Consider the following 13,844-nt stretch of genomic DNA (forward strand, 5'->3'; position numbering starts at 1 on the left):
GGTCTTGTCACCTCTACAAGCTGGGTTCCGTGCACACACGAGCACTGTGGATCAGGTTTTTAGATTTGTTGTTATTTATTGGAGGTGGGTAGTTCTTGGAGGTGGCACACTATACGACGCATTTTTTCGACTTAAAATCGGCCTTTGATTTAGTACCGCGTATGAAGATGTGGGGAGTCTTCCAGGAACAAGGCATGCCACTGGAACTTCTCACTTTCCTAATTAAACTTCATGACAATAACTTTGCTCAGGTCCGGTGGGGTGAACAAGACCATGTCACAGATAGGTTTCCAACCTTGAGAGGTGTAAGACAAGGGTGTGTCTTGGCACCAACATTGTTTTCTTTGTACATTAACAGGGTTATCGACTACTACAAGGATTTTCCTACTTATGCCCCAAAGCTTATTGGTTTGCTGATACCCCTGTTAATGTTTGCAGACGACACCCTTCTAATTTCCAAGACTCAACAAGGGCTCCAGAGAGCAATTGGGCGCTTTGAAACCTTCTGTATTGATTATGACCTCACTATTAATGTGTCATAAACAACATTTTTGGTCATGCAGAGGCACAAGTTTGTGAAAGGAAGAGCAATAATGAACGGGGAGTTGCTCGAGCAGACCCAATCTTTTAGCTATCTTGGAATTACGTTGGGTTCAAGGCTCGAATGGAAACCCCATATTAACCATCTAGGCGTTAGACGCGCCCAGTTGGCAGGAGTACTCTTAAGAGACCTGCGTTCCTCTGCCACTAAACCTATAGCTCCAGCACTAAAAATGTATGATACTAAAATACGGGCTTCTGTACTGTATGGGGCTGAGCTATGGGGGCCATGTAATATTTCAGCTTTGGCAATTTCCCAAAACAAGTTATGAGGGAACTAGTGAGGCTTCCTCCATCTACGCCGCTCTTACCCCTCTATTTAGATTTGGGATGCCAGAGAATTGAGGACGTAGCACGTTTTAGACCGGTTGCATACTGGAGGAGGATCTGGGTCACCCTCTCCCAGAATATGCCCAGGCACTCCTTGAAGCCAGGGATATGGATGCAGCATGTAGAATAACCTGGTTTAGAGAAGTCAAAGCGACTTACAATGCCCTTGGCCTAGGCAAATTATGGGATAAACCCGCCCAAAATGTCTTCCACTCACGTAAGACATTGAGCTTTATTGGTCTATGGTGTCATCACAAGACTTTCAAAGATGTACTGTTCCTTCAGGATTAAGGGATTTCTTGGAGCTCAAGTGATCACCAGCCTATGAACCTTACTGGGACTTTATCACAACCCCTGAGGATAGCAAACTGTTCCACCAGTACAGGGTGGGTACCCTCCCAATTAATTCCTTTACTGGTAAGTGGTAAACTGGTAGCGGTGTCTTGTGTCCTTTTTGTATTACAACCGGCAAGCTTAGCTCACATCCTTTTTATATGCCCTGAATATAAATCTCCACGTCTTAGGTGGCTAAGGTCCAAATGTATGCAGAAGGGCATTAAAAAAGGAACAGAGGCACTAAGGATTTTTAAAACGGATTGTTCTGAAAGTTTAATAATTGCTGTTGCTAAATTCCTGAATTGGATGTGGGCAATACGAAGGAAAAAACTAAAATTAGTTAATACCCAAATAGATTAAGGGGCAGATGTATCAAGATTCCGATTTGTGAATTCTAAATAGCGATTTTTTGTGAATCGCTATTTCGAATTCGCAAAATGGAATGTATGTACAAAATTGCTATTTTTTAGCGATTCCTTAATATTCTTTATTTGCGATTTTGCATTTTGCGAATTCGCAAATAAGGAATAATTTACAATGCATTCCTATGGGCCGGAAGGCCCATAGGAATGATAGTGCAATAATTCTCAAATTGCGAATTCGCAATTTGCTAATCGCAATTTGAGAATTATTTCAAGGGTGCAGGGGTGTCTCAAAGACACCCTGCTGCACCCCTGAAATTTACATGTGTGTGCGTGTGGCGCACATACATGCCCTATGGGCATGTATGTGCCTCACATGCCACTCTTACAAATGCCAAATAGGGCATTTTTAAAAGAAATTGCAATTTACCACCAACTACAAGTTGGTGGTAATTTGTGATTTCTTAACTCAAATTCGCAAATTGAAATTGCTGCATACATAGCATTTAAGGAATCGCTAAAATTGCGATTCCTTAAATGCTATGGGCAAAATTAGGAATCTCAATTTTTTGCGATTCCTTAAATTGCGATTTTTTCTTACATTCCAAATCATGCTAAAAGGCCGTTTGCGAGTCGCAAAGGCCGAAATTCTGCGAATTTCGGCCTTTGCGAGTCGCAAAAGCCTTGATACATCTGGCCCTAAATGTTTTTATTTACGATCCTTTTACTACCATTAATGTATTGTAAATAATGTTTTTTACCTTGTATAATTTGGTTTTAAAATATTTATGATCTTAAAGTAATTATAACCAATGGGTATGGAACAATCAGAAGACAATATCCATTATCAGGATCAATGTGAATATCCTTTCTCTTTTACCACTGTATATGAACTAATCTTGTATATTGTATCATTATGGTATTGTTGTTGTTTTTTTTTTAGATATGCTTGTCTTTTATGATATGCTGTCGAAATAAAGACTTATTTGACTTGACATGAATTGAGGGACGGTGTTGTCAGCTTAAGTCAACATCAGCATTTGCATTTAGTTAACACCATTGGTTGATCCAAAGCAAACCAGCCCCTCGAATCAGACAAATGTTTCCAAAACTTCAGTGGTGTTACTCACCAGCAGCTATTGTGAACATTAAATGTCACTGGCAAATATTTATGTGGAAATATATTATTGTCTATGAAGCCATTTCCCTCTCATACATCTATGGAACTAAAGGATATCATTTTGTTTAGGTGAAAGGATGACTGAAGAGGAAGTGGACAAGTTGATGACTGGGCAGGAGGATGCTAATGGTTGTATCAACTATGAAGGTAAGCCATAGTAGTAATTCAACATATCCTGATATGCTGTGTCCTACATGGAATATTTTGTATAGGTTGCAGTAGTAAAATCCTGCAATCCAGTTGTTTAGTCCATTCCTTCCCTTTGACACGTGTCTTCGTATCCATTTTTCTTGCTGTTCTCCCATGCCTTGCGACACCTGTTAACTTTGGAGTTTTGGAGCAAAGATTTTGTGTCCAGAGATGATATACAAATTACCTCATGGCCACAACAGTCCGTAGATAGCCACAATCTTGCTGTTGGTTTAACGCAGCATGCTAGGCGGCCCATAATCAATTGATGATTGCATTAAAGAACTGTCAACGCGTAGCATGCAATGTTAAGCAAGTTAGAGCCTTTATTAAAATGGTCCTCGAGGAGAGGAAAAGCAAAATTAGGTCAAGAGCCTGGGAAGATCTTAAAAAGGCTAAGGAAATGAAGGACAGTGTAAATTTTTGGGAAGTGATTTATTGGCCTTTCTTCAAAGCATTGGAAGCCCCAAATATAGTTACTATTATTGAGGGAGATGTTTGGGTGGACCATTACTCTAAAGATTTTTCACAGGAAGAAGCATCACTCATACAATGCCCAGCTTGTTCCCCTCCTATCTTACAAGGCAGCGATGTACACACCTCCATCACTGTACATGAAGTTATCACTGCCATAAATAAGACCATCTCTGGTAAGGCCCCGGGCCCAGATAGTGTCCCAGTGGACATCTTCAAGTTGAACACTTCCCTCTGGGCCCCACTTAAAACAAATGTGCATAGATCAATAACCCAGGGCCCCTTCCGGATTCATGGAAGAGGGCCCGGTTGGTCCCAATTTTTTAAAAAGGGGATAGGTCTCAACTGTCATGTTGCCATCTGATTTGGCTTATTGATTTTAGTGTAAAAATCTTGGTATGAGTTTTACTGGCCTGTTTAGAAGAATGGGCATTGGCAATGAGTGTTCTATCTGAGGCCCAATTCGGTTTTAGACGCAGTTTGGGGACAATTGAGCAATGCTTAAATCTCTATTTGATCTTGAAGATGTACATGAAGGCCAAAAATTATCAGTACATTTGTCCTTCATTGATCAAGCTAGCATGTTTGATCTTGAGAATCGCAATAAATTATGGGACCTCATGGGAGTGATTTGTGATAACTTGACCTTTTAACTTTGCCACTGGATTCAAGCAAGCCGGGCTGAAGACGGCTGGAATGCCAGAAACCGGTCCTCGGAAGCTTGTTTCCGGTCCAGGGAAGACATGGCTTGGCTGTTCGGGCTGGACTGTTCCCATGAGACACAGGGTCAGACTGATTTGCATATGGCCATGTCTGAACTGGGGTGGCAGAGTGGGCTAAAGAACGGTGATGGATTAAACCCAGATCTTTTGACTGGGTGTGAGTGTTTGATTGATTCAGATGCTCTGTCCATCACCACCCCCTTTTGTACCGCTGTAGGGGCATAAGGCAGGGATGCATCCTGGCTCCCTTTCTGTCATATATAAATGGGATAAATTCTTTTTTGAAGGAGAACGGGAAGGATGTCATGCAAATCGTGACCAAACTGGTCCCTGTTTTGCTGTAAGTAGACAATGTAGTATTGATCGCCTGTAGAGCAATTGGGTTGCAGATGCTTTTAGATCTATTTTTATCATTTATAAAGGAGTTGGACCTTCATAAAAATATGTTTATTGCATTAGGCCATACAGACCTGTATAATAATCCCTTCATGATTAGTAGCAGCCTTAATTTGTGTGTTAAACAGCGTTAACTTGACCACTGTATACAGTTGCACCTAGAATAAGCTCAGGATTAAACCTCAATTGTGAGAAATCTTCCAATACCTACAACATATAGCATGGAGCCATAACTTGGGTGGAAAGAGAACTCAACCCAACAGCACTGGTCCTCAAAACTCAGGTTGGAAACATTGATTTTTAAATTTGCTCTCCCTATTCCAGGGGTCTGGAGTAGGGATCCTCCACCATCCTGGTGTGATGGTACTCCAGCACAGACCCACAAGTCACTTTATCTTATTTTGTACTTTATATATGAAGCTGGGATGCTCCCTTTTGGTTCCCTTCCTTCGCAATTCAAATCTGAGATCTCATAATGAAGGGTTAATATACTTGCAATCTTTAGGCTTGCGGGAGCTGTGCTCTGCTGTTTTAAATTTTATCCAAACTGCCTTTTATATTAGGAATAGTTAAGCAATTTTATGTGTTTTGCTTGTTATTGGTTTTGATTTTTCATGTATCCCTTTTTAATATGTGCAAAGCATTTTTAAAGTTCTTTTTTTTCTTATGATATGCTTTTATGGCCTTGGCCTAATAAAGTTTCTTTGACCTCGGCCTTGATATATAGTCCCGAAGGTCGTGTAGCAGTACTTTCTTGCATTGCCCAAGTACCTGTGTTTATCAAGCCAAAATCAACGAAAATCCATTGTTAAAACGAGTAGTGAATGAAATTCTGTAATTTTTCAACATGTAGAAATTGACATAATCATTGCAAAAATTATGAGTACTACATGATTTACACTTGGGTGGTTGTCTGCAAGAAAATTGTATGTAAGATATGCCCAAGTGTATTAAAGTCCCAGAGGCTGTATTTGCAAAAATTGTAGTTGAAATACTCCCTGAGGTAAAAAAAAATTATATGAGGCACTTGTCCAATGCTTATTGTTTTCTACTCAAATACGACTCTCGAATGAAAAAAATAACAATATTAAAGAAAAACAAAAAATATGCAAAATGAACAAAGTACAATTATAGGAATGTACACGAGGTTATGCTTGCTTAAAAGATTTCACAGGCTTAGTCTATCGGAATTGTGATTTTATCACTCAGAAAAAGTAAACATTCACTACTGAAAACGATTGAAATTCTGGTGAAAAACTTCAGGTGAAGGAATGGTATTCGTAATAAAAAACCCAAAGGTCACTGAAATGCGTCAATTATGATTTGCAACCCAATCGTATTTACCAGAACACAGCAGCGGCTCCTTTGCTATGCCAGATGCCTCAAAAACGGCAGGAAAGGAAAAATAAAACTATAATAAACACATTTCATCATCATTTTATTTTTCCTTTCCTGAGGATGCCTGTTCTTGATATTATGCCCCCAAGTGTCTGTATTTGAATGTTAGACTATACATCAAATATAGTTGCATTCATGAATGCAGAGCTGCTTGTTTGTAATTTGATTTTACCCAAGTCTTGGAAGGATGGGCACAGGCCTCTTTGTTACTGTGAATACACAAGCGTTGAGCCCAACTGATGTACTTTAAATCTTTTGGAAAATATAGTTAGAGGTTAAATAATGTGAAAATTGAAAAATAATTGTTAAAACCATTAGAAAACTTCAATTGAGTGGAAATTATTATTCGATTTTTTAAAATCTACTGAAATTCAACAATTGTGACTAGCCACCCAACCAAAACTTTCCCCCGTTTTCTGCTAATGACTTTACATATGCCACAGATGAAAGCATACATCATATCATCAACAACAACACTGGTTACATCACATATCACCTTACCATGGGCTGCGTCAGTGACATCATGACCCTTTTCTCAGCTCCAATTTGGACACTACACAGTGCACATGGCTATGACAACACTCGCTGAGTGCAGGCTTAGACATCATAAAATCTGGGCTGTGGGCAACGAGGGATGAGAGCAGGGTCTGGCCTCCGATTAGATCCATGGGCATTCTCCCATACATATAGAATCCACAGTTCTGAACTTTGTCTATGTACAGTGGGGCAAGCTTAATCCTGCAGCTATGTTAGCGTCCTCAGGTTTAGCATAGGGCATGGCATTTTTCAAGGCACAAGCCACAGTCTCCATTCACAATTACCAAAATATATTTTTTCCATTTGTATCTTTTTCCCCCTGGTCTAGCTGCATGATGAAAGGCAAAATTCGCTTTATTAATCTACTGAGCACAGAGATAATGATTTTTACTACCATGACTGTTGCTGATTTTAAGTAAACTGTGTTTTAATTAAATCATGAAAATGTTGTATGGGCAGTTCTGTTTATTCTGGGGCATAAAAAGAGTATCAATGTGGTAATTCAACTAGGAAATAAGAACAGGAGTCAGTCAATTCTTAAAATCTTGCTTACAAACTCTCCAGTGTAGTAATATTGCTTGTAAAGAATGAGGGGGAGCAGCTGTTTTGGAATCACACATCTGAGATATTAATCAAATTACCCCCAAATATCCAATCGAAATGATGTCAGACTAGCCGGCATCTGCGGCTCAGCCCACGACTGGATCAAGTCCTTTCTTAAGGACCGCTCTCAGGCAGTTGGTCTGTCCCCTTTTTCATCCCCCAAACTCCACAATACTTGTGGGGTCCCTCAGGGTTCCTCATTGTCGCCCATTCTGTTTACCTATATATGCTCCCTCTGCTTCAATCACTAAAAACTTTCAAAATCACTACTTTTAATTATGCAGACGACCTGCAACTCACCTTCACAATCGATGATTCCCTGGACTCTATCCACCAATTCCAGAATACCATGCTCCATATATGCCATTGGATGGATAGTAACCAACTAAAGTTAAATCCTGATAAGACAGAACTGGTCTTATTTGGCAAAAGCCAGTTACTTTGGGGCCCACATTATTGGCCATCCAAGCTTGGCCCCCCTCTACCCCGTCCAGCTCAGTCAAAAGTCTGGGGGTGCTTATTGATAAAGATTTATGGGGAACATCCTTTACAACGCGGATGTTACACCGCAGTTCCCTTACGGCGCAACTTTTACAACGCAAGTTGTAACAACGAATTGCGCTGGGGGGCGCTCCAGGATAGTAAATAGTTTAATTTACAATACAACTCCTTCCCTACTATCCATGGGGACTGGAGTTGGAATAGTAAATTAAACTATTCATTATTCAGCCCCCAACAACGCAAGTCGTGGTAACGGCTTGCGTTGTAAAACATGCGTCGTAAAGTACTGCGATGTAAAACATCGCGTTGTAACGACATACATCCAAGATTTATAACTAAAGCCTCAAGTGAACTCGGTTGTGTCATCACGTTTTTTCCAGCTCTGTAAAGTAAAAAAGATCAGTCGGAGGCTTACCCAGCCAGCCTTGACCCAGGTGGTGATGGCCCTGGTGTTGTCACACCTAGACTACGCCAACGCCATCTACCTGGGCCTCTCGGTCACCCTCAGTAAACGCCCACGGATGGCTCAAAATCAGGCAGCTAGGCTTATTTATCGCCTTCCGCGTTGGCAGTCAGCCAGACCTTTATTGAGTCAACTCCATTGGCTCCCGATCACACAACGTGTCATCTTTCAAACTGCCTGCTTGACCTTCAAGTCTTTACATGCCCGTGTCCGCAGTTTATTCAAAAACTTCTGCCCAGGTACATCCCCCCACTCTGCCTATGCTCTGCTTCTCAAACTCTCCTGATTGTTCCTCGCTACAAATTCCAACGTAAGGGAGGGCGTAGGTTCGCTACCCTCGTCTCCAAATTATGGAACTCCCTCCCCATAGAAATCCGTTCCTGTACCACCCTTCTCCCTTTCAGGAGGCACCTTAAAACCTGGTTGTTTGGTCAGACTCTGGCATAACCTCTTTCTAGCCTTTCAAATTGCAGTCTGTTAGTTCAGTCGGTCAGCGCCATGAAACCCTCGGGTGAACGAGCGCTTTATAAAACCTTGTTAAGATAAGATAAGATAAGATGATGTTGTCTTAACACTAAAGGATATACTATTTACTGGAATACCAAACACACAGTTTTAACCTAAGCCTACCTATATACTTCATGTATTTATTCGAAATCAGCAAGAGGCATGCTTGCATATTCAGATGATCCAATAAACTAGCACTTATATTTGGACCATCATTGGTTCTGAAATGGGCAAATGAGTTCTGAACCTGTTCTAGAGACACAATCTGATGGTCCATTTTTGCAGCATGGAAGCGTAGAGGGGAGAACCTTTGTCAAGCTAATGCATTAATCAAGAGTTTTTTTGGGCACATTGTAATCACAAACAACTATGTAAAATTAGTTTGATTTAGTACAAACCCAAAAATAACTGAACATAAAGGCACCTCAAGATGAGAGTGTAAAAATGTATCAGTATAAGCATAAAGTTAAATCTGTGACATTATACTAGCTTACAATGTGTCTTTCTCCTGCACCACAAAACATGAGAAAGACAAATTCCACAGCATGTGAATTTCAAACTGTTGATTCTTAAGCTAGACTTTCCAGGGAACTGCATTTCAGGCCTACAAGATTAAGCTAACATAAGAAAACAGCTTAAGAGCTTCATGATTTTGCATGATAAATATAAGGCACCTTCAAATAATGCATTTACCTACATGTAAAACGACACAATTAATAACATAAATAGTATGTAAATAATTGTCAGTTCCACAACACGAGTTCTTCACATTAATGTTTTCTGTTGGTTACATTTACTTTCCACATTACTTCTCCATGTTACTTTAAAATGGCCTAATCACTTCACATTTCAGGTTAATACATTTCAAAATTATAACTCTTCATGTTATTGCAACAAAGGATTATTTGTGGTAGACCTCTAAATGTGTGATTAGAATGCATCCATACGAATAAAATGTGATTTCCGCTACATCAGTTCTATCCAGCAAACATCATTGGTGTTCAACAACAGGTGGCAGAGATGGAACAGCAATTTGTAGAGAGAAACAATATAAATATCACAAGACAATCATGCAATATCTGGCTGACATGCTAAGCTAAAAAAAAAAACTCAAGAATTGTAAACTCAGGAACACACTTAATGTATTGTGTGGCCTGACTGCACTGAAAGTGCATTATATGATGTACCTAGTACCATCCAGTACAAACCAAAAGTGCTGCATGTTATCAGACAGAATGTTACCATGTGCTTTAAAGGACATTTATCTGTCTGTCCATTGTTTTACATTCCCCATAAAGCAGGTTCCAGGAAGAGAGATACATTTAGTGTAGTAAATACTGTACCGTGCCTTTTAAAGCTTAACACCTTAAGTGCTGCGCCCGTCCAGCAGCCGACGGCACCACTACCTCGGGAGTGCTGCTGTCGGCCATTGGACGTTCCAACTGCACCTGCGCAATGGAACGTTCAGCACTGGAGCTGGACGTTCCATAGCCGTTAAGGTGTTAAACCCACCATCTATAGTGAGCTGTGAATTCCAAGGCAAAAACAATTGCAATGGGGTAACTGGTTGTCAAAAAAGAAACCAAACAAGTTGTAGCGGGATGCTACCAACAGTTTAAAGCCAAACAAAATCGGGTTAAAGCTAATGGTTGAGGATTGAATAAAGTACCTCTCTGAGAACTATGAGTTACTTTCAATTCATGGTGTTTTTCAATGACCTTGTGTTATATTTTATTTTCTTATGTCAATATATAAATAAAAGGTTTGACATCATCAACTGTTATTTCAGCATTACAGAACCTAATACACATAAAAGACCCCACCTCAGAAAAATATTCAGCCCAAATCTCAAAGAAGTGACAAGTGTAGAATAGTCTTCACGTAGTCATTTGACTAACAAATACCCACAGAACAAGTAACATATAGTGCAATTGTTATGAGAATCTAGTGTCAGATTAATTAAAGATACACAAATAGCTGGTTACCTGCCAAGTTGTAACACCCAGGTAGAACTCTAGCACGAGTTAATTTGATAACTACCCATGTATATGCTCTCCTAGATCCCATGATCTGAATGTAAAGGCCTCATTTATTAATCTAATTCTGTATTATCATTGAAAACAATTGTGGTCAGTCTTACATTTTCTGGGGTGCAATTCATCTAAAAGTGAGCCCCTCCCCAATCAGCTAACAGCAGAAGACGGTCACTAAACATTTCACTGGTTCCAGAATGTCATCCACATATCCCAGAAAGTGGTTGACAAGTGAAATGTTTGAAATAATGGATGGAACCACCTTGAAAATGTCCAAAAGGCTGTGCCACTGGCTTGCCAGATGGATTAAGTCTGCTTATGAATAGCAGCACTTGCAGCAGGAAAGGCCACCTGGCTCACTAAACCTGCTTATAAGGGTTGGAGAGCACCTATGACCTAAATTAGGCCACACTCCCTGTGCACCCCTCGGTCATGGGTAGCCATTACTGAACTCGAGTTCAAGGTCACACCGGGATAGAATTGAGCCATTGAGTGTGATCTATAAATGTTCCTGGTACATCTTCAGTTGTCTCATGATGCCAATGTCAGTTTAATTTGTCAAGTTATATCCAAGTCAAAAGAGCTTCAGATCCTGTCACCTTACTAAGTGTAGGCTTCAGTCACTTCATTCATGGATCAGTCATGGGAACCTTTCCCCACACTGAGCTAACCACCTCACTGTCTCCAAGTTTGTGGCAATATGCCAGCCTTATTCTTTCTTTCAATGCTAAATCTCAGTCTCCCTTGAAACAGGAATAGGGGGTCCATCTTGAGCATTGCTCTCTTAGTGCTGGAGCACTTCTTTGTTAGTCTAAAACAAGCACCAAAAAGCCAATAGGTCCGACATTGGTGGCATGAATCTATCTTTGTCAAAGTTTGGTTTATTTTATCATGGTTTTTGCAAAATGCTATTGTTGGATGAGCTGCCACGCCCACACCAATACTTAAGAGAAAAAACATTGGTTAAAGGCAAAGCAGCTTTTTGGTCTCGAAAATCACACATTGCCATAGTAGTCCCTGGCACTGAAGGGAACTACTTTGTGTACAGATAAGCTTTGAAAGAACAGATTTCTGTCACTCACAGTGAACTTAACCAGTGACTGAAATAGGCTGACTTATTGCCCAATGCCATATCCTGTAGTGGGTGGAAGAAAGATGTGAATAACAAAACAGCAGAACAATGGTTTAACAGGGCTGGTTGAAAGCCCCAACAAGGAAGTATATAATTATATCATATTGATAAAATAAAAGGCTCTTACCTAATAACAGGCCAAAACAGAGCAGAATACTATAGGTGTCCATTTATTGTTAGGACTTTATCACCACTCGTCACATTCCATCACCCATCAATATATCTACTTAGCCATCCACAAAGCCTTCCAAAGTCCTTCAGTTCAGCCACTCATCCATTCAACCATCCATCCATGTTCATCCACTCATCAACCCAGTTAGCCAAACATCCATTCCCGCAAGTATCTTTCTGTCAAAAATCTGTTTCATCTTCATGCTAGTCACAGGCCTCTGTCCCAGGTCTATGCATCAGTTTGTGTTACATATGTCTGTCTGCTTGATTTCTTGTCTATCTATTCACTTACACTGTTTCTACCTGGTAATATTTACACTATGCTCCACGGGCTTGTTAAAAGCGTGTTACATGTGTTACACTATCCCCTTCAAATATAGGAAATTAAAATGCACTTCCAGTGGACAAATATGTGTTTTTTCCGGTTGTAAAACGCTTGCTCCTTTGCTAAGCGTGACACACTCTAAAGGTGGAACCACATAGATTAGTCTGTTTTAGAAATGTCATGCAAATTAATCCAGTCACTTATTCAACAAGTGTGAAGCTAATGTACAAAAGCTAATATAATATCAGCCTACGTGTCACACAGGTGAGCAACGTTTTAGTGAATAATGCCTTGAGGCACCTAAGTACTTTAACATCATATGGGGCTGACATATTTTAACTGCTCTCTTTTGTTTACTTTTCCAGCTTTTGTAAAGCACATCATGGCCAGCTGAATATATGGTAAGCGCCTTTGTATAGCAGAAGTTGTCTACATTCCTTTTGTTTCTGTCAGAAAAAAAGGTTTTATGTATTATTGTCCCATCGTATTATCGTTTTCTGTGTTGTATTCGAAAGTGGTTGTTATTCGTTTTAAAATTGTACAGAAAAATTAGATATCAAGATTATTTGCTGAGAGCAATTTCTACATTGATGACTATGTAGGAGACTTTGCCAGAAAACAGATGTGCATTCCTACCCAACCAATGGCATTCAATTTAGGATGTAAGGCTAAATAGACCAACCAGAACTTTAACCTGTGGCCATGAGGTCAGCCACCGATCCCTGCAGTAGATCTAATGATCACCAGATCTGACTACAATCAACACTTTGTGCAGTATTCGTTTTTAATACCAAACAGCCTTTCTTGGTTCTGATGTGAATACGAAGAGTGCCCAAGAGTGTAATGGGCATGCACGCCCACTTTGTGCACCATTAGGGCACTTTGGTATTACATAAAGGGCTGCAAACACTTGTGGAGTCCTTTCTGACATACTGATAGCAGATGTGCACATGTAGCGCCAGTGATATTGTGAGAGGGTGTTCCCTCATTTGCATGGGCACGTGGACCAACGCAAATGAGGGAAACACTTTGCCTGTGCACCCATGCCATTAAGTGAAGCTGGTGCAGATGCAAACATGCCCTTAGGAGGCGCACTGAAAATCTGCCACCAAAAGATGTCACATTGTCAGTGCACCCATTTGATGGCTCCCCATTCGATGGGTAAATGGGGGTCCGAAGAACCTCCCAAACATCCACTTTCAGGGGAGTATAGTCACTCACTGTACCCCCCTGCAATGGATCTCTAATTCCTCTTCAAAGTGCAGGTGGCTTGCCACTTGCACAGAGAAACACAGAGTAGCTTTGAAGCAGCCGCTCCGTATTTCACTTGAATGTGTTGCCCAAGGGCAGTGCAGGTTTGCGGCTGCCCTGGGCGCGGTGCATTCATCATAATAGGATTCCCTGCACCTGTTTACTGCCGACTCACCTGTTTGAAGGTGCTCCAGGGCGCAAACAGGGTAAGTAGAACACCCTGGTTGTAATGGAGGGCAGCTGGAAATGAGGCTGTTCGTTAAATAAACCAAGTATTGCATTACGCAACCATGAAACAATAGGTTTGCATTTTTAAGCACTACAGCCAGAGAAG

General features: G+C 40.6%; 1 protein-coding gene across 1 annotated transcript in view; it reads left to right on the forward strand.

Moving 5' to 3' along the window:
• The window catches only part of LOC147685167 (myosin light chain 1, cardiac muscle-like), a 269,006-nt gene extending 256,342 nt beyond the window's left edge, over window positions 1-12,664 (forward strand). The window contains exons 5-6 of the mRNA XM_086941075.1: window positions 2,878-2,955; window positions 12,625-12,664. Coding sequence (XP_086797201.1) covers window positions 2,878-2,955; window positions 12,625-12,653 — 107 coding nt within the window. The 3' untranslated portion in view covers window positions 12,654-12,664. The remainder of the gene's footprint in view (window positions 1-2,877; window positions 2,956-12,624) is intronic.
• The last annotated feature ends 1,180 nt before the right edge of the window (window positions 12,665-13,844 follow it).

Source organism: Lissotriton vulgaris, chromosome 10, assembly GCF_964263255.1.
Source record: "Lissotriton vulgaris chromosome 10, aLisVul1.2, whole genome shotgun sequence".
NCBI classification, from domain to species: domain Eukaryota; kingdom Metazoa; phylum Chordata; class Amphibia; order Caudata; family Salamandridae; genus Lissotriton; species Lissotriton vulgaris.